At 35.4% G+C, this 26,713-nt stretch overlaps 1 protein-coding gene across 1 annotated transcript in view; it reads left to right on the forward strand.

Moving 5' to 3' along the window:
* The window catches only part of SMG1 (SMG1 nonsense mediated mRNA decay associated PI3K related kinase), a 104,589-nt gene that overhangs the window by 24,512 nt on the left and 53,364 nt on the right, over positions 1-26,713 (forward strand). Inside the window, exons 2-22 of the mRNA XM_037067723.1 lie at positions 4,994-5,157; positions 6,031-6,186; positions 7,787-7,923; positions 8,877-8,935; positions 9,953-10,166; positions 12,158-12,283; positions 12,689-12,761; positions 13,683-13,780; positions 15,523-15,696; positions 17,550-17,774; positions 18,960-19,061; positions 19,722-19,991; positions 21,552-21,682; positions 22,063-22,224; positions 23,170-23,288; positions 23,713-23,800; positions 23,896-23,997; positions 24,405-24,545; positions 25,087-25,286; positions 25,680-25,876; positions 26,037-26,198. Coding sequence (XP_036923618.1) covers positions 4,994-5,157; positions 6,031-6,186; positions 7,787-7,923; positions 8,877-8,935; positions 9,953-10,166; positions 12,158-12,283; positions 12,689-12,761; positions 13,683-13,780; positions 15,523-15,696; positions 17,550-17,774; positions 18,960-19,061; positions 19,722-19,991; positions 21,552-21,682; positions 22,063-22,224; positions 23,170-23,288; positions 23,713-23,800; positions 23,896-23,997; positions 24,405-24,545; positions 25,087-25,286; positions 25,680-25,876; positions 26,037-26,198 — 3,100 coding nt within the window. The remainder of the gene's footprint in view (positions 1-4,993; positions 5,158-6,030; positions 6,187-7,786; positions 7,924-8,876; positions 8,936-9,952; positions 10,167-12,157; positions 12,284-12,688; positions 12,762-13,682; positions 13,781-15,522; positions 15,697-17,549; positions 17,775-18,959; positions 19,062-19,721; positions 19,992-21,551; positions 21,683-22,062; positions 22,225-23,169; positions 23,289-23,712; positions 23,801-23,895; positions 23,998-24,404; positions 24,546-25,086; positions 25,287-25,679; positions 25,877-26,036; positions 26,199-26,713) is intronic.

Here is a 26,713-nt window from a genome sequence, read left to right on the forward strand (position 1 = left end):
GTGAACAGTATTAGTTTCCTAGTGTTGATGTGTGACGTGTGCATGGAGTGTTAACACCCAAGGAAAGCTCACCCCAGCTTCGGTATCCAGAATTTCTGTTGGGGCTCCACGATTGACTGCCACATGGCTGAACTGAGTTTCCAGTCCTTCTGGAGATCGAGGTGATTCATCTGACTAAAATCTCTCGCCATAAATCACATGGTGAATAAGAACACTGTTATTAGGCATGACATTCCAAAAGTTTAGAGATTACTTTCCAGAAGCTCAGGGCTTGGGAAAGGTAAAGTTCTTACAATTTTACAGTATTTAAATACCTTTTTTATATTTTGAGTCTACAGTGGCTCTTTAGTTGAGAGCTTAAGTAATGATTGAAAATTGGTAACAAAGAATCCATAAATAGGTTGGTATTATAGATTCTTCAGGAGCTAAGGAAGCGTCAGCAAGAAATTATATAAACTTAATATTTTAATATTGCAAAACTGATGTAAACTCATTTATAACTTTGACATGATGGTTCAATTCTTTCATTAAATTTGCATTTAACTATTTTCTCCTGAGAAGAGTTTCATGTAATGAAGTCTCTGAGTCTCCCAAATGAAATTTTTAGCTGTGGACTCATTTTAGAGCAGTGTTTGTGATGTCAAAGTGATGTATATACAAAAGGCCCAAGGTTACACAGTTTCACTTTTTTTTTTATCCCCCATGAAAGCATGTCTGAATCCAGGTGAGTAAAGAACACCACAGGGATAACCTTGAATTTATTTCTAAAAAAGATAAACCACTTTCAAGTGGTTTTAACTGGTAGTAGGAAAAACTTGGCATATCCTGCACCTGCTTTGTGACAGTGATACTGCAGTGTCTTTGAGTGCCACTGTTGGAGAGTGAATGTATCCCTGCCTCACTGGCTTTAGTGCAGATCTCATTTCCTGGGGGTACCCATAACAAATTAGATCCCACCAAGAGGGCAAAATCTCTGAGTAAACCTACTTAAAAATAACTTGAAGCAATATGATGCTTATTCCTGTGGCACCACCGGGTGTGGTGTTTGCATCAAGTCATTTCGGGGTGCTTTATTTCTGGGTGCTTTATGGAAATGTTCCTTATAGGGAATCCCCTGACTTCATAGTTCCAGAGTGGCTCTTTTTCTTCTTTTTTCTTTTTGTTATTCTTTATAATGCTTATAAGAACTGGACCACATTCAGCCAGGAGATACTGTCCTCTAACACATGGTAGATTGTTGATGTGAGATCTGAGGATTTGGGTCATGCAAAAATGAATGACCTCTCAGATTTGTTACATTTTCTGTATATTGAGAATAAGTCACTAAAATAGTGTAACTGTATTTGCATGTGATTTGAATGTTACAATGGACATTTAAATTCTTCTTTGTACTAAATTATTATTATTATTTTTTGGTTGCCACCTTACGCCTCTCCCCTAAGGCACAGAGTGGCTTTCCATTTAAATTTTTGCTTCAACATATGAAACCTAGAAGGCCATAGTTGGACTAAAAGCACCTAACCCATGGATGGTATTTGCTACATGTTTGAACAACAAATGTTTTAACCCACTGCCTGCACTAATATTGTAACTACTGTCTTACAGATTGACTTGATGCAAAACATCACAAAGGCTCCATATTATACAGTATGCGATTTTTGAGGTATGAGCTTTAGAAACTTACCTCGCGTGTGGCATGTACATCAGGCTTTAACTTCAGTTTAATCATTTTGGGGAAATTTATGCATTTTTTTCTCTCTCTCCATAACATTTTTAGAATATTAAAGGGGTTAAGGAGGTATTTTGGGATCCTTGCTCTAGGATTCTTAGTCTTAACAGATACACTTTCTTTTATCACTAAATTGAGACACCAATTCTGTCAGATAATGGCTTTTTCAGCCCCTGTAAAGTAGTTGAACATTTTTGCCTGCCTCTTTGAGTTCAAATCCGCATTTCTGTTTAGTGCCTTTGATTGCCTCATTTTAAGTGCTCATTTCTCTTCTTTAACAGTTTTCTCTTTATTGGACTATGTGATCTTGGGGATTACAGCCTCATACTGACAGTCTTTTGAGACCTAAGCAGTCTAGATATTAGAAAATAGAGATTTTTTGTACATGCTGAACCATATTGTGCTTTTGGGTTCAGAATACCAGTAGATTGAATTGGGAAGTTGCTCCTGTTTTTCTTTTTTCCAGTTTAATTTGAAATCAGTACTTGCTAGTTAGAAATGTATTTGTTGGTAGCAGTAGATCACTTAATTTCTTCAGTGAAGAACTAAAATTAACTGCAATATATAGAGCATAAGAATTTACTTTGATTGTCTTTGTATTTTCATGAACTACTTATACATTATTTGTTAAACTGGGAATCTTGAGTTTATTTAGTAATATGGCCATAGTCATTGAGTGTACACTGAAAGCACTTGATCTTAGCCAAGAGGCTGAGAAGTGATAGCATAGTAGTCCTAAAGAATTCATTATCTTATTTTAAGCCTCACAATGGCCTTCCATATTAGATAGGTATAATCTCTATTTTATATAAGAGATAACTAAGGCTTAGTAAGTACCTTTTGCAGAGTCACACATACCTTTTTGGTACTGGAGCTGGGATTTGAGCCCAGATCTTTTTTTAAACCTGTATTCTCTGCTGCCTTATGTTTACTACTATGCCACCAGAAAACAATACAAATATTTAACTCTTAATATTAAGGGAAATAAATATATGTGATACAGAAGTGTAATGAAAATAGGAAATTCAGACATTTCGAATATTGGTAGACTTCGGTTATCTAGGTGCTTCAGAACGATGTTATTCATTCATTTCCTAACAGGTCGCTTTCCCTGATTGTGTCAGATGCCATACATACAGGAAAGTTCAGAACCTGTCAGGGAAGGGCTCATGCTCTCTTTAACTTTCAGTTCCCTTTCAGAAAGTATGTTACAGTATATTACGGATTATTATAGGTGAACATTTAATGTGCTATTTTTAGATATGTGGGGAACGTTTTTACGTTAGTTTTTAAAAGTTCTCAAGTTCCATTTAGTGTTAAAGGTATTTAAACTTTTCAAGACTTAGTATACTTTGAAAATATCTTCATACATTTTTCTTGAAATTCCAGAGATTTTATTTTCCCATATATTGAAAGTACTGATCTTTGTTTATTAATCAGTGAACCCTGTTTGTCTGAAGAAGATACACTATTATGAAGTCTTAGTTGTTTAGTATGCTAAGGTACGGAATTTCCTCAAGGTTCAAATTGAGAGCCTTTAGGAATAATTTACACTTGTGCTACTTAAGTATCCAAGTTTAATTGGACCTATTGTTTGTATTCTATATTAACAGTGGTTGGTTACAGTAAGTACAGATCAGGGTGTCTGATTGAGCCTATGCAGAGTTTCACGTTTAGTGTTTTTGTGGGCCAGGGCAATGAAAAGCTAACAAACTAGATGAAATATATTTACAAATAATGCAGTGATTCTTATACATGGGGTAGAGGCACAGGGATTGAGGAATAGAGTAGTTTCCGCTCCTGCCAGTGTCCTTAAATTTTTCCAAGTAATTATCAGTTCAGAGGGTATTTTCAGTAAGTAACATAAAACTGATCTATATTTCAAAAGGTTGTTCCTCTCAGAAGAAATATCAGTAGAACTTTTTATGCTGCCTCGTAGTATGTAGTATTGTCTTATTCTTGATGCTGTATGATTGATGGTTGGAAGAATAAGGTTCATGAGAAATTATGAAGTTCAGCTCTGTATTTTAATGATGAGGACATTGAGGCATAGAGCTGGCCCTTGGAGAAGGGCACTGATTTTACCCTGGAATTGTACCTATTGTTTATTAATATCCAAGTATCCAGGGTTAATTTGGATAATACTTGATTTTTATATATATTATGAACTGCAGGCTTCAAATTTAGCTTTATTAGATTCCTGATATCTTTCATTTTCTTCACTTTTTAGAATTTTAATAGATATTCTTTATAGTTAAGAAGTCTTCAGTGAAGTCTTTAGTATTGCAGTTCATTAAAATAATCTTATTTTGTAACTAATGTGTTCTAATACCCCACCGAGCTTCCTTTCAAATATCATTCCACAATTTACTTTCCATCAAATAATCAAGTTACAAACTTACGTGAGAGAGAAGGAATGCTTTATTGCCATGAGGCAGTACTTTAAAAATAATTTGGTTACACATCGCCTCTGCCTGATATGTTGCCAGTGTTTTTAGGATTGGGAAGCTTAATCTGTCCAGTGATTAAAGCTGTTCTGGGAGGAAGAACTACTTCTTTTTTCGAGTCAGATGAAGAGAATCCCGGACCAGGTGACTGAGTGCCCCAGTCTGTGGAGGGCTGAGGGGTCACTAGGGCACAGGGTGTCCACTGCTAAACCCAGTGAAGTCTTGAGCAAAGCAGGATGAGTGGGAGCCTTAATCCTTATGGTTATTCATATTTCTAAGTGGGTCCTTGGAATAGTAGCAGAAAGGGCTCAAAAACAGGCATTTCATCCATTGACAGTCCCTTCCCAGTTGAGACTTATTAGACACAGGAGTACTTATTTATAATTGTAATGATTTAAATAATTAAAATGGTAGAGAGAGGAGAGAGGCTTGTACAAAAGAAAGGTTTCTAATTTGGGCCAGTGAGTTTCAACCTTTTTCATCTCATGGTGCACATAAACTAATTACTAAAATTCTGTGACACACCAAGAAATACGTTTTTTTGTTGTTGTTGATCTGACAGAAAAAGATCTGACAAAAAGAAAAAAAACTGGTATAATTTTGATTCATTAACACTGGACAGCTATTGTTGTGTTGGCTGTGTCTTTTTTTTCTTTTTTAACTTGACAATCTACAGGAAAAGAGGTCAGTGCCCCTAACTAAATAGTCAAGTATTGCATGTTTTTAAAAGTCTTGTGGCACATCTGTTGGCAATTGCTGATTTAGCTATTACAATATTTGTTTAAAATTCTAATCTTATACTCTTCTCTCTTTACAGAACTGATAGTGCATCAGCCGACCCAGATAATTTAAAATATTCTTCATCCAGAGATAGGGGTGGGTCGTCTTCTTATGGACTGCAACCTTCCAATTCAGCTGTGGTGTCTCGGCAAAGGCACGATGATACCAGAGTCCACGCCGACATACAGAATGATGAAAAGGGTATATATGTTTTCTTATTGGTAGAGGCATGTTTTCGCAGTTTTTTTTTTCCCCTCTACCCATCCCTCCACCCCTTTCTCCCCCTTCCTCACCCCTCTCTTCTAATAGCTTGAAATATAGCTATTTTATACTTATATAAAATGTTAAAGTAAAAAGCTCTTGATTCTAGGCAACACAATGTGGTGTGGAGGAAAGAAACCCTGGACTTAGAGCTATATGGCTGGCCAGGCACACACACACACCCCACTCCACCCCCACCCACCACATACACAGAGTGAGATTTTTGAAACTTCATTAAGTTTACTTCCTTAATTTTTTAAAATTACATGCATGTAAATTTTTTACATACATGTAACACGTAAGTGAAGTTTCCTCGCTAGAAAAGAAAAATACATATACTTACTTCTAAGTCTCTCCTCTAGACTTCCCAAAAGTTTTGAGAGAGCAAATCTGACTTTACTTTCATTTCTCTTACCTTCCATTGATGATACTAAAGTGAAATCAAACCCTGACTGGTACGGCTCAGTTGGTTGGGCATTGGCTTACAAAGTGACGGGCGGCCAGTTCAGTTCCTGGTCAAGGCACATGCGTAGGTTGCGGGCCCCATCCCTGGTCCCCTGTCGGGTTGCTTGGGAAAGGATCAGTGTTTCTCACATCAATGTTTCTCTCCCTCCTGCCCTCTAAAAGCAAATAAATAAATAGACGAAATCTTTAAAATGAAATGAAAATATGATTTCAAGGCAGGCAGCACAGGAACAGGTAGAAGCAAAGGCTGGTTGAGCTGTAGAGTTGGTAGTTAAGATTCAGAACTCTCAGGAATTCATTGAGTGAAACAGAGCCTTGTTAAAATAATGTGAATGTTGCTCTTTTCAGGTGGTTACAGTGTCAATGGAGGATCTGGGGAAAATACTTATGGTCGGAAGTCGTTGGGGCAAGAGCTGAGGGTTAACAATGTGACCAGCCCTGAGTTCACCAGTGTTCAGCATGGCAGTCGTGCATTAGCCATCAAAGACATGAGGAAATCACAGGGTAAGGCTGGGCAAATTGGGGACCAAGCACATGCGCCCCCACATAGAACTGCATCTTCTCTTCTACTGGACACTTTATTTCTTACTAATGTTTTTGCACATGTGTGTGTTGATTAGTTTACTCTGCATTGAAAAACACTTGCAATTTTTTGCATTTCTTTTCCTGTGAACTGTTTCTTAAGAGTAAGTTCCTATGAGAAAGGTTTTAATATTTTTTAGAAGAGAATTCTGTTAAAATAAGAAGACTGGATAAACTTTTAAAGAAAGGATTTTCCTGATTATTGTGGCTACCGAATGTATAGTGGGCTCTTACTGTAGCAGGTCCTCGAACCCTGATGCCTGTGGGGGGTATGGGAGTGTGTGGAGTGGATCCTTTCTGAAGTTACACGGATGCCACTTTCTGCCTTATAACGGCAGCCTCAGTGTAGAGGTAAAGTGCCCTGAAAATTCGGAGGATTAGAGGTAATGATTTTTTTTTTCTAGAAGAGGAATTAATTTAATTGGTGAAGCTGAGTATGAAATGAACACTTCCTGTTTATCCACTTTGTTGGATATAGTTACTGTGGACTTTTAGTTTATGAACTTTTTCCCTTTAAGTGTGTGTATGTCTGTGTTGTATAGATCTTGGTGAACATCTTTGTGCATATAGGTCTTTTTTTGGTATATAGCTTTTAAAAAATACTTCTTTTGAATAAATTTTCAGAGGTAGAAAGCTAGATCAGAGGCTGTACTGTTTCTAAATAGTGTTTGAAGTAGACTTATGTGTGATAAAGCTTGAAAGTGACTCTATGCTAATTTAGTCCAATTCTTCATCCTCATAGGCTCGGAATTATGTTGTTTGCTAGTGGCAGAGTTGTAAATAGAGCCTACGTTTCCAGTCTGGTATCCTAATGACATTTTCCATATTCATCCTTACTGAAATACTCAAAAATTCCTATTCCTTCTCTCTCATGTTGTACTTTCTTCTATTGTTAGTATTCCTTTCATGCCTTGGAAAGAAACAAAACTGTCAGACTCTTTGATGTGGTTTATCAAATTTCTGTTGGTTAATTATGATAAATAGCAGTCGAAAATTTACAAAGAGAACTTTTATACTTAAATGCATTTTTATGTATTGTCAAGCATTGTTTGAGCATTCCTGCTTAAAAAAACAAAGGTCTGATCTGCCACTTTCTTAGTGGCTGCGTACCTTGCACATGGTAGGTTGTAGTGAAACCTGATTTCAGTTGACCAAAGTTTTGTGCTTGGAAAATGATAATGTGATGATAATCTGGAAGGCTTTGAGCCTTCCAGTGGAATACCTAGATGAGAAATAGAGGCAAATAGCCTATTTCTCCTGATGATGCTTTACCCGCAACCTGAAGAAAATAATTTCTAAGCTTTTTTTTGTCTCAACTGACCCTGTGGAATGAGGTATTTACTTGGGCTTACTTTTTCTGAGGGTCTATAATATGCCCAGCAGTTTGCTCAGGCTTGTTTGTAGTGATGAACAAAAATGTGATGGGACCTGCATTCGTTGAGCTTTTATCATCTAGTAGACTCTGGTTTTTGATTTACTTTGAAATATTTGGGATGTAAGGCTCCTGTGTTTATATTCACAGAGAGATTGATGTCTTACTCTGATGAGTCTCGACTGTCAAATCTTCTTCGGAGGATCACCCGGGAAGACGACAGAGACCGAAGACTGGCTACTGTAAAGCAGTTGAAGGAATTTATTCAGCAACCAGAAAATAAACTGGTGAGTGTAGTATGTTGGGGATGTTGATAGTTTTTGTGTTTCCATAACAAACTAGGTGATACTGTCCAGAGTGGTTTAAGAAGGGAAAAGGTTTACTTCTAAGCAAAAATAATAGGATTCCTTGTTCCGGATTAATTTGGCCTGTGTTATGATGGTTTAGAATTTGATGCCCCTGATGTGTAATTTATCTACCATTGTTGGACCCACATTGGTTGCTTTCTGCAGTAAAGTGCCTTAACATATGTGTTGTGTTGTCCTCAGAATTTTTTTCTATATTCCAGGACAGAATATCTGTTGTTTTTCAAATGTGAAATTGGGGGGTACATACATAACTCATTAAAGGGTAAGTTTGGTCTAGTGTCCAGGGCCAAATAAGTGGAAGAACTTAAAGGACAAAGTGCAGGAGCAGTTACAGATTTGTCTCTACCCCCAAGTAATTCTCCTAATGTGAAATTAGGAACTTGATATAAAGTTGGAGAAAATTAATGAGAAATGGTATGGTGAGTCACATAATATTTGATTCAAAACAAGCTTCTTGCCCTTCCCCCCAATCTTATAAAAATTACAAATATACAGAAAATTGAAAGTATTTCACAGTGAACATAATATGCCCATTGTCTAAATTGTCATTAACATTTTACCATATTGCTTCATCACATAGTCATCTCTTCATCCATGAATCTGCTTTTTAAAAAATGCATTTCAGAGTAAATTAAACAAGTCTCTTGAGTTTATTCTTTTTTATTGATGATCATGGCTCCATGATTTATATGGATAAATTTTTTTCATGGTCTGAAAGAAAACTTATAACACTCCTGATATATGTTAATTGGGGGCTGAAATAAGGAAAGTAAAGTGTTGCCCAGTTATAATTTGGAAGGGGACATAAGAAAAGTACAGAATGTTATTCTTAAAAGTTAATGAATTTGAAACTTATATGTGTTTTTTTAAAGGTACTAGTTAAACAGTTGGATAATATCTTGACTGCTGTACATGATGTGCTTAATGAAAGGTAAGTTACTAATAATGGCTAAATTTTAAAAACTGATATATTTTTTAAAAATGTTAAAAATAAGGTAAACCCATTGGTTTCATTTATGAACATCTAATGTTTCACTGGGCTCTCTTGTCATCTTTATCTGTGTTAAAGTATTTATGTGGTAATAAACATTGAATACAAATAGAATCATTGAAAGGGAATACCTTTTTTGGGGGGAATACCATTTTAAAAAAATTTGTCAACATTACTGAATAATTGAGCATTGACATGTAAAGTAACAAACTCTTAATGCGGGCGTGAATGAATCAATGAACACAGTTAACATTTGTAAACTAGAGAGTTTTGAAATTGCTTAGAGAGTAGAGGTGAAAGGACAACAGTGCATTGAGACGATACAATCCTTTGTTGGGCAACAGTAGATTGAGACCACATAGTCTAGGGGACTGCTGGCATTTGCTAAAGGTATGCAGTCATTGTATGTTGATTCCTGAAAAATTGCAGTATTGGAAAGCACCCAAAAACTCATCTCAGCAGGTCATAACGTTACTGCTTTGTGATGGTTTTATTTTATGTAGTTACCTATTATACTTAAATGAGTGTTCTTCCTTTAAGTTTATTATATTTAACTATTACAATTTCCTATTTTTATAGCCCCTGTATATTGAAATTATACAGTATATATTTATAGTGTGCTTTATCTAATCATTTGTTGCTGCTCTTCTCTGTGAATCATGTAATGCAGCTTGAGATGGAGCATGGATTTTAGTATTTCTTAGGCTTCCCTTATTGTTTACAAGTAATTGATTCTGTAAAAGAAAGCCCAGTGTCTTACAAAGTTACTTTTGGGCACTGCAGGATAGAGAGAATAGGAAATACCTAACTTAAAATGACTAAAATCTCAACCTTTTAGGTAGGTTGAATAGAAAATTTTAAAATAAATTGTTTAAGACATTTTGTAAGATGTCATTCTTGTCATCTTTGAAAGCTTACGCTTTCGTGTTTTGTTTTATTTTCATTAAAAAAACACAGTAGCAAATTGCTTCAGGAGTTGAGACAGGAAGGAGCTTGCTGTCTTGGCCTTCTTTGTGCTTCTTTGAGCTACGAGGCCGAGAAGATCTTCAAATGGATTTTCAGCAAATTTAGCTCATCTGCAAAAGATGAAGTTAAACTCCTCTACTTATGTGCCACCTACAAAGCACTAGAGACTGTAGGAGAAAAGAAAGCCTTTTCATCTGTTATGCAGGTAAGAATGGAGGTGGGGGGCTGTTGATGACATGCTTGGAAAGAAAATTGTCCTTAACACATGTCCTTGGAGGGGGCTTGAAGAAAGGACATTTAGAATAGAGCTGTCTACTGGTAGTTAATATGATGTAAGTAAAATTCCTCTTTCTGACTTTGAGTAAAGGACACACATTAAAGGTAGACTTAAAATGTTAGGTGTCATCTCCCCTCTCCCCAAATTGCTTTCTAGAAGCTTTCCTTTCAATTTGCTTAGTATTAGAATCATTTGCTGGTTTGAAAATAGGAACTGTGTGAGGAGAGCTGGATTAGGAGAGGCTTCTCATTTTTTGAGGTAGGCAAAAACTGAACATCACAACTCATACTAGGCTTTTTTAGGTTTGATAATGCGTCAAAAATTCTGATTCCAAGTGATTTAAATAATTGTGTGTGAATAAATATTCACTGCTACTTAATTCTATTTTGCCTTTTTGAAAGATGCATTTTTCTTTGATTATAGAGGTTATGAAAAAAAATTTTGGAAAAGATTCAGAAAATTAGCTGTAACTGAATAGCATAACTACAAAGTGGGCTTATCCTCTATAGTTGTTGTATTAATATTCCAAACATTAATACAAAATATTTAGTTTTGTATGTTAATACTTCTCTCCAAATATTTACTTTGAAACATTTCAAATCCACAGGAAAACAGATTAGTACAATAAGCACCATATATCGTTTACCTAGATTTATCACTAACATTTTGCTACAGTTGTTTTATTTTTACACGTACACTTTTTTGTTGAATCATTAGAAAATAAATTATACACATTGTGACAGTTTATCCTGTAATGCGTTGACATGCATCGCCGAAGAATAAGGCTGTTCTCCTATATAACAACAATATTATAATCATACCTAAGAAAATTATTTTTATTACATAATACAGTCTATATTTAGATTTCTGCAGTTAGCTTGAAGATGTCTTTTATATATTTTGTCTTACCTGACCCAGGATTTTGTCAGGATTCATGCATTATGTTAGGTGGTGTGTCTCTTTATCTCTCTCAGAACAGTTCTCTGTCCCTTTTTGTTCCCCATATTTTGTGTAATGTTCCACTTTGTGGGCTTTTCGAATTGTTTCTTCCTGATTAGATTTTGTTTAGACTTCAGGTCTTACTCTGTGAGATGAAGAGTTTGATTGCCTGGTTGAGGTGATGACCACCAGATCTTTCCATTTTGAAGGCTGATTTTTCTCTCTTTATAATTTAGTGGGTAATCAGGCATGATGCCATGAGATTTTGTGAGCATTCCGTTTTTTTAATAATATTGCTGTCAGAGATCTTAGCATCCATTCATAGGCTGTGCCTGTGTGTATTATAATTTTGGCTGTTGTGAAATGTTGGTTTTCTAATTCTGGTATTTCTTCTATGTTTATAACATTCTTTTGTAAAGAGGAGCTTTCCTTTTTGGGGGGGAGGTGGTTTTTAACAGCTACAAAATATTCTATTAGTGTTACACCATTATTTATTTTAAAATTATATGTAGTGGTGATGTGGGCCTGTGGGTCGTTCATGAATTGGGGCCATGTTAATCTTCCTTAAGTCATTTGAGTTTGAAGCACGTAGTAATAGTTTAAAGCATAAACTGTACAAAATTTGCTCTATATTTTGAATTAGAAAGTAATTGTGGTATTTAAAAAATGTTTCTAAGCACATTAGATTTTTTACTTGAAATTTAATTACATCAATGGTATTAAAGAGTGTGCTTAGGGATAATGTAAGTAGACATTACATAAAAATAATTTTAACAGACATCAGATAAGAGAAAACAGTGTTTGGTTTTAGCTTAATATCTTAGTGGAATAAAAAGTTTTCAACTTCTTTTTTGTGCTAAAAGTAGATTTTTCTTTGGGATCATAAATTTGGATGTAGTTACTATCAAATAATGAGTCTAAATTTGCTTGTTTTTTTCCTTTTTTGTTGAATGTTCATGGTTTGTAATTTTATTTTATAGCTTGTAATGACCAGCCTGCAGTCCATTCTTGAAAATGTGGATACACCGGAATTACTTTGCAAATGTGTTAAGTGCATTCTTTTGGTAGCTCGGTGCTACCCTCATATTTTCAGCACTAACTTTAGGGTGAGTCCCCCAATCCCCTCTTTTCAAATGATAGATTAAGAGATTTGGTTGCATATATGAGGACCTTGGAACTCAGAAAACAAATCCTCTGCTACTTTGAGTATAATCAGTGATGTTTGCGGGTCCATGATTGAACAGTGCAACAATAATGCTTTTATAGAAAATACTATCTGCATTTTCTGACACTAATGCCTTAAGATATTTAAAGAAAAATATATCATTTTATCAGTATCATGAATTAAATTCATTATTCTCTTGGTTGCCTTTCTCCTTTTTCACTTTGTATGATGTCACATAGGTAGAACATAGATGACCTTTCTAGGGCCTCTTCCTCTGAAATCACCCATAGGTGGAATAGCAGTTAAGACCTTAAAATGCTTAGTGCCCTTCTCTGTTTCCATCCAGGATACGGTTGATATACTAGTTGGATGGCATATAGATCATACTCAGAAACCTTCGCTCACACAGCAGGTATCTGGTAAGTGGTTCAGTATATACCAGTTACATAAATATTGTGGGAAGGATCATTGGTGCCTCAAAGACCAGCTGTTAGTATTTGAAAGTGCAAGGAAAATATTGTTTAACAGAAATAGTTGGGTTATTATAAATGAGCATTACTTGTTAGCTAAATTTATCTTTTCAAAAGAAAATTGTGCACTTTCAAGTACAGATTATAATGCTCCAGTGAGAAATTGAAAGGACATAACTAAGTCATCTGTGACTTGTGCTGGTAGGAGGAGATACTATAGTGGTCATATCCTGAAGTTTAAAATGGAGGATCCTAGATATTTGTGGCTTGTGTTGTTGTTGTTATTTTTTAAACTAAACAACAAGCAAATGGTTTAATTTAGAAAATAGTCATAAATGATAAAGCAAAATATTTTTTGAGTTAAGCGAATAACTAGCATGACTCACTTGGATATTTTAGCCTGTTTCAAGTGCTATAGTTTCTCTTAGCATATTTGGGGCAATAAACTTCTGAAAGTATGTTGTGCAGTTGAGACTGGTACTGTGTCATTTCTACTGGGGTGATGAGTACACACCTTTGGTGGCTAACTGTGGCCGTAGAGTGGATAACCAGCCTGGTGGTTGATAGGTTGTGGCATTTTAATCTAAGCTATGTGTTTAGTGACAATATAGTTATTAAATCTGTTGGGAAAAAAAGGATGTGAGATACACATTTTAATTTCTGGAGATCATTTTTGCAGTATTTAAAAGACACTGGATAATCATGGTCAGCATGCTTAGCAGTTAATAGTCCTAGTTTTATGGTATAGGTTGTGTTTTAAGAGTTGGCAACTTGAAAACCAGATGTCTTTTAAAATAAGTCTCTTAAATATATTTTTATTTGGATATCTTATTTTTTATACTGTTTCAAAATTTCTTATATGGTTCCTAGGGTGGTTACAGAGCCTGGAACCGTTCTGGGTAGCTGATCTTGCCTTTTCCACTACGCTCCTGGGTCAGTTTCTCGAGGACATGGAGGCATATGCTGAGGTGAGTGTAGAGAAAGCCAAGCTGTTAAAAAAAAATAAATAAATCTTAAACCGTGCTAGATTTATTTATTTATTTATTTATTTATTTATTTATTAAAATATTTTATTTATTTATCTTTAGAGGAGAGAGGAAGGAAACATCAATGTATGGTTGCTTCTCGTGCATCCCCTGCAGGGAACTGGCCCCTGCCGGAAACTGGCCTGCAACCCAAACATGTGCCCTGACTGGGAATCGAACCGCGATCGTGTGGTTCACAGGCCCGCGCTCGATCCACTGAGCTACACCAGCCAGGGCTCTTATTTTTAAATAATTTAGATCACCTGACATTTGAGCAGAAATTGTAAGACTATTGCCAACATTTTATTTTATTTTTTAGATGTTATTTTTGAGTTAGCAGAATAATCAGAAAGACTCAAAGAAAATTTGTAGGTCTAATTTTGCAAAGCTTAGAATGGTTGGTAGCTGGTAGTTTTATGAAGACATTTCTGTAGTTTGTCCTTATTTTTTGTTACTGAATGAGTCTGGTGGCTCTGTTGGGTGCAGCAGCATCTGGTGCCCTGAAGTTTGATTCCCTGGTAGGGGCATGTATGGGAGGCAACTAATATTCTTTCTCTCTCATTAATAAATAAATATTCTTGGGTGAGGATTAAAAAAAGAATCTTAAAAAAGTGAGATGAATTGTTACTGTATAAAAGCACCTAAAGACTTTCTTCCTCTTCCGTGTATGGAGATCTTGGAACATACTTTGGAGGACAAGACTTGGTTTCTGCCAACTTTTACAGCTGTACAAGCACACATGGTAGCTTTAAGGATCCTGCTGAAGTTTCTGGTACTGGTTCTTGGTTTTCCTGGCCTATTGTCATGGCTTAAACATGCCATTTTTTGTCAGAATCTTTCTGGGTTTCTTCTTTACTCAGATCTATCATGATTCTTGTTTGGTGTTCAAGGCTCCCATTAAGATTTAGCTTCATCTTTTCTTTATAACCATGGCTACTTCTGGCCAGTAAGAATGCACTACTTTTAAGTGTACCAGTCTGCCTGCTACCTTTCGAAGAAAAGGGAGGGAATATTTTGCTTCCACATGTTTCTTCACTTCCACAATTAGAATGTTGTTCTTCCCAGCCAGCCCACCTTTGAAGTTGATCTGCCCTTCTGAAGCTAGCTGTTGTAGGTTGTGGAGACTCTTCGTCCCCTGGCTATCCATAAAATCTAACTCTCTTTTGTTATTTGGTTGTTTAAGTATAGGTAGTAACATAGTAATTCTAGTATCCTATTTTTTGCTAATCTTTTCTTTTTTTTCTGTAACTAGATTATAAAACCACGATTCAGATCTTATAATTCTCTCCTGTTGATCCTCCCTCCCCACATACACCCTCTGTGTGTACATGATGTTGGTGTGTAGTACTTATTAGTGAGTCAAGTAGCTCTGATATTTGGAATGAGAGTTCAGCAAACAATTCAGGAATGGCAAAGTTTCTGGCTCCATTTATACCTATATAAAACTATAGTGTATGTACCGGAATGAATTCTTCCCAGTACCTATCTGAGTTAGTACAAGACGTTACTTCCTTAATCTACTCAGATTGATACTGACTTATTTAATTGGAAAGTAAAACCTACTTTTACCTTAGATTCATGTTTCCTTTTCTCATAGGCCAAAGTACCTTTTTGTTTGTAAAAATCAATTATAAAGTTAATTGAAGTGTTTTACATAAATAAGAATGCTGTAAATTCACTTCTAGGACCTCAGCCATGTGGCCTCTGGAGAGTCAGTGGATGAAGATGTACCTCCTCCTTCAGTGTCTTTACCAAAGCTGGCAGCTCTTCTCAGGGTATTCAGTACTGTAGTGAGGAGCATCGGGGAGCGCTTCAGCCCAATTCGGGGTCCTCCGATTACTGAGGCGTATGTGACAGATGTAAGTGTATTTAGGAGTTCGGAGTATTATTCAAAAATAAAATTGTTTTGTGTTGTAAATGCTTCTGTTTATCTGGTATACTGCTATTAACCTTTCATTTGTCTAGCATGTATGTATCTGGCCACTTTCTTGAATAGGAAAATTTGGGAATTTCTATATCCCATCCTATTTCTACTTATTCCTTTTCCCCCCATAAAGAAAAGGCCACTGTGAATTTTTAAATGCCTGTGAACATTTGTATTAGATCCTTTATAGATCCCATTTATTCTTTTTTAAACATATAATAAAAATCTTTTGCTCTTTAATAATTATTTTGCTTTTAAATTTGAGTCTTCTTTTAGTTTTTCAGCGTATTAAGAATAACAGTGTAGAGAAAGCCTCAAAAAGTACTTTTATGTGAACATGACAGGACGAAATAACTGGATAGCCAGACATCAAAGGATATAAAGCTATAAGGACTTAAAATGTATAGTAACATGAGTCCAATGATAAGATAGCCAACCTGCTTCTGGCTGGGCAGCTCAGTTGGTTGAATCATTGTCCTCTGCACCAAAAGGTTGCCAGATCGATTCCAGTCAGGGCCGATACCTAGGTTGCGGATTCGATCCCTGGTCAGGGTATATTATAGGAGGCAGCCAGTCAATGGTTTTCTCTCTTCCTTCCTCTGACTCTAAAATAAATATGTCCTCAGGTGAGGATTTAAAAAAACACAGCCCCCCTTCTGTTGCCCCCAGCATCAGCTGCACTGTATTATAGTGTGGTGAGTGGTTCCCAATAGACACCAGAAATGAACCTCCATCATTACATTCTGCTTGAAGAAGAATGGAGAAATGTGTGATGCAGTCAACAAACTTAATCTAAATGCTTAAAATTTTACTGTGAGGACAAAACTTTAGCTTTTGTGAGTATTTGCTTTGGTTAAACACATTGCTAGATAAAATGGTATGCTAATTGTGTATTAGAGCTGAAATGTTTGATCTTGAAGATAATTAAAATTAGCATGTTGATAGTTTTAATCTTATCAAAATGGTTTAAAATCCTTCTTTTTTACCATCTCAGAGGTGGTTATTTGATGACTATGTCATTGTCGAAATAAAGGCCAGTTAACTCAGATATAAGATGAAAGGAACATAAGAGTTTTCCAGGATAGTTACATATGAAATGTATTCTTTCATGAAGTTCTTTTAGGCCTTTTAAACCTATATATAGGTTTAAAAAATCTGTGTGTAGTGGTTGTTGACTGTTACAGAAATATTTTAGAGATATCTTTTTGTCAATTTGGTTTTTTTACCCCCAAGTTTTTATTAGAAATTTAATACATTAATATTGATTATTATACTTTAGTGGAAGTTTTAGTTGGAAATTACATGATTTTTATAATCCTCATATAGATATCATATGTCAGGACTGAGAATACTGTTAGTTTTAAAAGATTGGTTGTCCAAAGCCCAAGTGCTAGATTATAGAAAGTTATCCTTTTGACAGGTAATTCCCATGCTGTTAATACTATTACAGTTCTAAGTTCTGGCATATTTCACAATTATAAAGATTAAGAGCTTCAGACCTTTAGTGACATTAAGAGCATAGGAAGTGGGTACAATGGAAATAGAGGACTGCAAATTCCATTTCCTGAAACAGTTGTACTTTAGAATTTTTCGACCAAGATCATTTTTGTGTAGTGTACTAAAGTTACCCTTATTATTACTCACCCTCTGAGAACTAGTATATTAAGAGACTACTGACAGAACAGGCAGTTAATTTTCAGTTGAAACTGCATTACATAGAAAAGAACATTTTGCTCTGTGAAAGCATGTGAATTTTTTTAAAAAGCTGCTTGTTTTCCCCATTTGCAGGTTCTGTACAGAGTAATGAGATGTGTGACGGCTGCAAATCAAGTGTTTTTTTCTGAGGCTGTGTTGACAGCTGCTAATGAGTGTGTTGGTGTTTTGCTCGGCAGCTTGGATCCTAGCATGACTATACATTGTGACATGGTCATTACATATGGATTAGATCAGCTGGAGAATTGCCAGACTTGTGGTACAGATTATATCATCTCAGTCTTGAATTTACTCACATTGGTATGTGAATTTTTTGTTGTTGTTGCTTTTTAATATGTTGGTTTATTCAGGCCCTTAAATTTGCTTATGGATGAAATTAAGGCCTTGGTTGTTTGGGGGCTTTTTTGGACTCGTTAGTCTTATTTATATAATCTAGTTTGCTTTTGCCCTGGTATCTATTTACTTTTAGTGTTTGAAGGCTTATCTCAGTGTAGATGTACTAGGTGTTTTTTTTGTTTGTTTGTTTTTTGATGAAACACTGTCTCGTACATGAGACTACCCAATACCGCTGACAAATACCGTATAAGAGAAGGTACTTGATAACGATTTTGAAAGATCCTGTTATGTTTTGTTTCCCATATGAAACTTCTGTTATAATTTTTATCTTAAACCATAAATATTCCCCCTCAGCCTTTTATTATAGACACTTTTATGCATATTTGAAGAATAGAATAGTATAAGGAATCTCTGCATACTTGATACATTTGACCCATCTAGTCCTCTGGCCCACCCACGCCCTCTTGCTGTTCCTCCATCTCCATTTGGATTGTTTTAAAACAAATTCTGGATGGTACTCTGCTGAACATTTCTACCAAAGTCGTACTTCCCTTTGCCAATGTAAAACAAATGCCTGTGTGTTTAAGTTTAAATTTAAAGTATATTATGTAAACATACAGCTTCTTTTTTTTTAATTAATGGACTTTTTTCAGAGGAGTTTTGGTTTACAGAAAAATTGAGCACAAAAAATTGAGCAGGGTTCTCATATATCCTCTTCTCCCAATAGTTTTCCCTGTTACTAACATCTTGTTTTAGTATAGTATTCATTACAATTGATGAGCCAAACTGACACATGATTGTTAATTAAAACTCATAGTTTACTTCAGGGTTCATTCTTTGTACAATATATGGGTTTTGACAAATGTACGGTGCCATGTATTTACCATTACAGTATCATACAGAATAGTTTCACTGCTTTAAAAATCTCATGTGCCCCACCTACTTGTCTCTTCCTCCTTCCCCTTGAGTCTCTGGCAACCACCAATATTTTTACTGTCTCCATAGTTTTGTATTTTCCAGAACATCATAGTTGCAATCATAATATGAAGCCTTTTCACATTGGCTCTTTCACTTAAGAATATGCATTTTAGATTATTTCATGTCATTTTGTGACTCGATAGCTCATTTCTTTTTATTTTATTCTCTTAGATTGTTGAACAGATAAATACAAAATTGCCATCATCATTTGTAGAAAAACTGTTTATACCATCATCTAAACTGCTGTTTTTGCGTTACCATAAAGAAAAAGAGGTAAGTGATAGATCCATTCATAAATACTCTTGATAACTTAGGTCATTGAAGTTTGACATTGTTTAGTAGACAACATAAATGCAATGATAAATACTTGATTTAGAATGTGGTAATTATAATGATTGTTTTAACTTGATATTCCTTTTGTATACCTTGATGAATGAATGCCAAATATTCTTTTCAGATTTTCCTTATTTGTCTTTATTAAATTTGTTCAGAACTAATATATATAAGTAAAACTTTATTATTAGTTTTTCAACTGACTCCATGTCTGAACTACTAGAGATTTTCTAAATAGATGTAGGGAAATCACTAAACTGTTGTTTATATGTGTGTTTTGACACTGGCTTTTTTTTTAATGTCCTTTTAAGAAATTTCATATGGTCAGGTTTTAATTTAGAGTTTCCTTTCTCTAGGAATGGTTTGTAGATTTTAAAAAGCTTACTGATATGTGTAGGTTCCCAAAAGGTTGGGTTTTTAGAAATGAAAATTTTTAGTGTTCTGTAGTGATTTTTATCCATCTTAAATGTTCTATACAGTGATTTTATCAATCTTAAATTGATTCGCATCATCACCATATGTAGATACTAATGTATTTTTCATGTAATTGTAAAGATTCGTTTTCCACTGACTTACTACTTTCCTGATTCTCTGTTTAAGGTTGTTGCTGCAGCCCATGCTGTTTATCAAGCAGTACTGAGCCTGAAGAATATTCCTGTTTTGGAGACTGCCTATAAATTAATTTTGGGGGAAATGACTTGTGCCCTAAACAGCCTGCTACATAGTCTACAACTTCCTGATGCCTGTTCTGAAATAAAACATGATGCTTTTAAGAATCATGTATTCAATGTAGATAATGCAAAATTTGTAGTTATATTTGACCTCAGTGCCCTGACTACAATTGGAAATGCCAAAAACTCACTAATTGGGGTGAGTCTTTACATGTAATCACTTTGTTTTATCCACATTGAAGCCTCTTCTCACTGCATGTGTATGAGTGTTTCATTTACCGCCATGCGAGTGCATCTGCAGAGTCCCTGTGGAACAAATGGCCGTGTTTAGGGAGGCGGCTGTGCTCACCACTGTGCCACCAATGCCAACCAAGTGGCCACATTTAGGACGTGCCTGAATAATTTGACAGTAATATTGTGTTACCATTATGTTTAGCTTTCTCCTTCCTTGACTTTTATCCTTTGATAAGATTTAAAAAATATTTGCCTTATTAAAAACATTTTAATGAATTTCTCCTATTTACTTTAATATGCTTATAGAAAATTTCTCAACATTTTCCACTGTTCAAATCTGTATAGTTCTTTTAATTGCAGCCCCTTCTTTCCCTGGTACTCCCTCTCCTCGCTTTACTAAAATTAGTGCTTATATATGGTCTAACTTTTTGACTGCTCACTTTTCTAGGAACATTCGTATGTGATAGCTTTAGAGAAAGAATAATGATTTCTTTCCTCTAAGAAATTTGAAGTGACCCTTTTTAAAATTTATAATTATTGCTAGGGTTTGTATATTTCTTTCTCCTAGTAGACCTTGCAGGATTGAGAAAACATTATTTCTAATATAGAATAATGACATATAACTAAGAGATTACGTTTTCTAAGAGAAAATGGAGGGGAAAATCAAGATTTGATTTGTACTTCGTATTGTTAGATCAGATTGCCTTATAACACTCAAAAGCTGTTCATTCCCTCACTGCTAGTTACAGCTTCAGTAGACTCTTTCTTTACGGTCTAAAATTTGATTGCTGAGGAGTTCACATTGTGTACAGATTTGAGGAGGTTTATGTCCTGTGCTCTGGAAATAGGAGGGGGGGATGTGTCAGGGAGGGCTGGGGCCCTCAGGTGGAATGGAGTATTTTAGCATGTAAAAGGAAAAGGGAAGGGTGGAAAAGGCTTAGAGTGGCAGGATTTTTCTTTCTCACTGGACAGGGCACTTTGTCATTTGCAGTATATGAAAAATTGAGGAAATAACTACACTAAAGGGTAGAAAGGGCTATGTTTAGGCCAGGGGTCTGTAATCTGCAGCCCAGGGGCCACATTCAGCCCACTGCCTATTGTGATTGCTAAAAAAAAAACTCCTTTATCAAGGTATAATTTACATACCATACAGTTTCCATTAATGTATACACGTAAGTGATTTATAGTATATTCACAAAATGTAACCATCACCAGTCACCTGTTTTTGTCAGGAAAGTTCTGTTGGAACATAGCTGCTCATCTGTGTTGTCTGTGGCTGTGCTCTTACTGTAGTAGCAAAGTTGAGGACATCACAACAGATATGTCATATGGCACACAGTCTAAGATACTGCCTCTTCTCAAAAAGTGCTTGCTAACTTCTTGTTCAGTGTACTAGATTGTTTCCAAATAAATGTCATTTTAATTTTATAAAATGTATAGATACTTATTTTGAAGGATAAACTTTTTGTGTGCTCATGTACATGTTAGGAGAGCCAAACATTTACTTTCTCTTGTTCATCATCAGATGTGGGCACTGTCTCCAACTGTCTTTGCACTCCTGAGTAAGAATCTGATGATTGTGCATGGTGACCTGGCTGCTCACTTCCCTGCCATTCAGTATGCAGTGCTTTACACTTTGTATTCTCATTGTACCAGGTACTGTATTCACAAATATTCCTTAAACAAATTAAAAAAATGTAAAGGTATTATAAAAATCTGTGTGATGAGCCCTGACCAGTGTGGCTCAGCTGGTTGGAGCATTGTCTCGTAAACGGAACTGCTGCAGGTTTGTTTCCCAGGCAGCCACATGCCTAGGTTGAGGGTTTGGTCCTGGTTGGGGAGCATGTGAGAGGCAACGGATCGATGTTTTCTCTCTCATGTTGATGTTTCTCTCTCTTCCTTTCCCTTCCCCTCTCTAAAATCAATAAGCGTGTCCTTGGGCGAGGACTTAAAAATATATACATGTTGATTTAACTTTGGAAATGCTTTTTTTGAAAAATTAGAGATGAAAAGATGATCTGAACTTTGTCTTCCAGGCATGATCACTTTATATCTAGTAGTCTTAGTTCATCGTCCCCGTCTTTGTTTGATGGAGCCGTGATTAGCACTGTCACTACAGCTACAAAAAAACATTTTTCAATTATATTAAATCTCCTGGGAATATTGCTTAAGAAAGATAATCTTAACCAGGACACAAGGTAATTGAGTAATATTGTATATTAACACTTAACTTTTTTTAATTTGACTTTATGATTTGAAATAAGCAATGAACATTATTGAGTTGAGGTAGAGCAATGTCTTCATTATGAAACACTTTAAAATTTGGTTTTATTGTTTAGTCTAAGATTTCTTACTCTTTTTCAGAAGAATTATATGAATCACCCTCCGCCCCCAATGTTTTATGGGAGAATGTATTGGGTTGGCCAAAAACTCCATTTAATTTTTTCTTTTATTTTTTAAAAAAAAACATGTTTTTCATTTTCACCAGTAACTATTGATTTGGACACTTTGAGTATGTTGACTGTCTCCTGCTTTTAGCTTCCAGTGGGCAGAGGCCAGGGGTGCTCCTAACCATCTTCCAATGCATCAGACAGCCCCATAGCAAAGAGTTGTTTGGCCAAAATGTCAGTAGTACCACGAAACTTCACAGACCACTTTTGACATGTTCAGTCAGCCACAGCACCTTCTCCACATACTGCACAAATCTTTTTTTTTTTTTTGCATTTCAGTTGAGTTTTTACCTTTCTTAAAATAAGCATAATACACCAAAAACATTATATATCTATATATCTTCTTCCATCTTCAGTACTAAAATGGCTGCACAAATATTCACCAGTTTCATGGATTTTTTAAATGCATGCTAATATTGATACCTGTCACAATACAATCTAACAAAATTGTCTCTAATGAAGTTAAAGACAACTAAGCACAACCAGAGCCATTATGGAGGGGGGAACTAAACAAACTTTTTAGCCAACCTAATACTTAGATTTTCAAAAGACATACAATTTTTGACAAGGGGATTTCTGTAATTTCAATTTTTGTTTCTTACTGCTTAAGATATTTAAAAAAAACAAAACTAAGAAGAGATTTTTAAAATTGATTTTGTTTTTTGGATGTAAAATCACTATTTTATGTTTCAGGAAACTGTTAATGACTTGGGCTTTGGAAGTGGCTGTTTTAATGAAGAAGTCTGAAACCTATGCACCTTTATTCTCTCTTCCATCTTTCCATAAATTTTGCAAAGGCCTTTTAGCCAACAGTAAGTTTGTGATTATTTCATTTTGTTAACTCTTAGAAAAGGGATCATTGGTAGTAGGAGAAAGTCACTTGAGTAAATAATTCCCATTTTGATGAGAGAGATGCATAATCTGTCTTAATTTTTATTCTTAATATATTAGAAATAAGTAGTTTTAAGTGACTGTCACATTTTAAAACTTACGTGAATGTGACATGTTTGACGCACCTTTAAAATTCCCTCAGAAAAAGTTTTGGGTGAAGACTAGCCACTTTAAGTGGATTTTGTTGACTGTGTCATTTTCCCAAATGTTAGTGTCGGAATCCCTGGCCAGGGGCAGAGCCTGCTCCGTAGTAGGTGCTCACTGTTTGTTGACTGTCAGAAAATTATTACATACTGATATGTAAATTACTTTGGCAAGCTGAAAATAACTCTTAATTTTTAATAGCTCTTGTCGAAGATGTAAATATCTGTCTGCAAGCATGCAGCAGTCTACACACGTTGTCCTCTTCCTTGCCAGATGATCTTTTACAGAGGTATGGACTGTGGACTAAAGATCCCGTCTTTTGAGTCTAGCTCTAAAAACTTGGAAATGCTACCACACCCATGTTACCCATTTCATTTTCTGTAGGTGTGTTGATGTTTGCCGTGTTCAACTCGTTCACAGTGGGACTCGTATTCGACAGGCATTTGGAAAGCTGTTGAAGTCAATTCCTTTAGATGTTGTCCTGAGGTATAACAGTTGTGTTGGGGCAAAAACATTCCACTATGTTTTCACTGCCTAGTTTAGGAAAAGACAGATCACCTAGTAATGGATTAATGTCACATCTTGTATGGCGCTTCTCAGTGATTGAAGAGAGAGAAGCTTATGGTAATTAGTATAATTCATGAAGTGCCAAAATGTGTTTCCTTAGTTCAATTATTTGAAAAACTAAACTCTGATCATTTATTTGATTTAAGTTAATTTGGGGGCTTTAAGAACCTGAAATTTCAAAGTTGAAATAACATTCTGTCTGTTTTAAAGCCTTAATTTTATTTTTTTTCTTCCAAATTTTGTTAGCAGGAAAGTAGTCTATTTATAGTATGTACTAACGTTTTAACCACAACATTTGCATGACAGTAACTATTTTCTCTCTACAGCAATAACAATCACACAGAAATTCAAGAAATTTCTTTAGCATTGAGGAGTCATATGAGTAAAGCACCAAGTAACACATTCCACCCGCAAGATTTCTCTGATGTTATTAGTTTTATTTTATATGGGAACTCTCATAGAACAGGGTAAGACATTTCTTTGACTCTTTAATTGGGAAAAGTAACATATACTCGAATATATTGGCCCTATACCTGCTTTTGAGGAGTGATGGGTAGAAAGTAATATTTTTCTTAAATAGGTAGTTTTCGGTAGGAACCATTGCTTTGAAGATAACATCTAAGAACAGAAAAATGGCCTTTGGAAGTGAGTGATGAAATGTGGTTGGCAGTTAACTGATCCGACCTTGTCATCAATACTTTGGGGAAGGGTCTGTGGCATAGATATCCTGGAGATGCTTAGTTGGAGTCAATGTTTTAGTCTGATCGCCCGATTATCCTGAGCCATTTACCTTAGTAATTTGTCCATACCATACCCCATCTGGTTTTAACTCTAATAGACCTCCTCAGAATAAGAGGTGGGGGGTTAATGCTTTTCTTAGATTTACAGCTTTTGCCTTTTTGGTGTAGGAACAATTATAGTTCCCTACTCCCATTCCCCTTGCAATTTTTATTATTTTACTAAAATGAGGTCATTATTGTCTGTTAAATATGAAACTGCTTTTCCCAGGAAAGACAATTGGTTAGAAAGATTGTTCTATAGCTGCCAGAGACTGGATAAGCGTGACCAAACAGCAATTCCCCGCAATCTTCTAAAGACAGACGCCATCCTTTGGCAGTGGGCTATTTGGGAAGCAGCTCAGTTCACTGTCCTTTCTAAGTTGAGAACTCCACTGGGCAGAGCTCAAGATACCTTCCAGACCATTGAAGGTAATCAATTCTGGTGCTTTTCCAAACATTGTGATGTAAATACTTTCAAGCCTTATATTAATAAATTTGTCTGTTAAACAAAAGTTCGAAAGCATAATTTTTCCCTGAATACTTTACCATTTAATCTTTTAGATACAGTTAGAGTAAGCTTTCATTGAATAATTGTGTTGGTAACAACGTAGCTGTTTCTTTTCGTTTAAAAATGTAAGGGATTTGTATGGAGAAAACATTTTTTGCCCCTGAAATAAAAAATCTTTATGTTGAGAGTTTTGTTTTTAAATGATGGCTGTACAGAAGAAGCTTGATAAATGTGAAATTTGTGAAATTATCTCTGAGTAATTCTGCATTTTTTAAAGATTTCTTTTAAATTTGGAATGTTCTCTTTGCTTTTAGGTATCATTAGAAGTCTCGCAGCTCACACATTAAACCCTGATCAAGATGTTAGTCAGTGGACAACTGCAGACAACGATGAAGGCCACAGTAGCAACCAGCTTAGACTTGTTCTTCTTCTGCAGTATCTGGAAAATCTGGAGAAGTTGATGTATAACGCATATGAGGGATGTGCCAATGCATTAACATCCCCTCCAAAGGTTGGTTTCAGTGGGCTCAGTGTTGCTCTGGGGCAGTGTTTTATGGTAAAGTTGGTGGTGTATGTAGAGTTGGCATCACAGTAGACGTGTGTGTTTGTTGTATGTGTATTTGAGTCATCAGCACCTATAATTTGAATCTGCCTTTTTCTTTATTCTAAAGGTCATTAGAACTTTTTTCTATACCAATCGCCAAACTTGTCAAGACTGGCTGACTCGGATTCGACTCTCCATCATGCGGGTTGGATTGTTGGCAGGCCAGCCTGCTGTGACAGTGAGACATGGCTTTGACTTGCTTACAGAAATGAAGACAAATCTATCTCAGGTACAGTGGTGTGTTTGCAGTTACTTTTAAATCTGTCGATTAGTAAAACTGGGATTTAATATCCTTGCTATTATTTAATCTCTGGGTAAAATAAGTGAAAATTTTAATTCATTTTCAAAGCTTTTGATCCATTATTTTATAAAAGCAAAAACTTTCAAAGCCACTTACTCATATTTTGTATTTAGAACATGTCAAAATATGTATTACTTATACTTAAGGTTGGAACATTAAAGGTAATTCTAGGAAATTTGTAGAAGAGATTTTTGTAATTTGTAATGACAGTTGTAAAATGCTTAGGGAAATAGATGTAAATTATAATGAGAGCAGAAGTATATATAATAATGTTGTAACAAATGAGAAAAGTGCTAGCTCATAAGTGGGCTCAATAAGTGGGATCAAAAAATAGCAGATGTTTGCTAATTATAGTAATACCAGGCAATATTTAGAGATAAGACATTAATCATCTTTTTATCCGTGTTTATTTATATTTAATTTTGCCTTGTATTTACTTTATG

The sequence above is a fragment of the Sturnira hondurensis genome, unplaced genomic scaffold, assembly GCF_014824575.4.
Source record: "Sturnira hondurensis isolate 20B ecotype Veracruz unplaced genomic scaffold, ASM1482457v3 Scaffold0017394, whole genome shotgun sequence".
NCBI lineage: Eukaryota > Metazoa > Chordata > Mammalia > Chiroptera > Phyllostomidae > Sturnira > Sturnira hondurensis.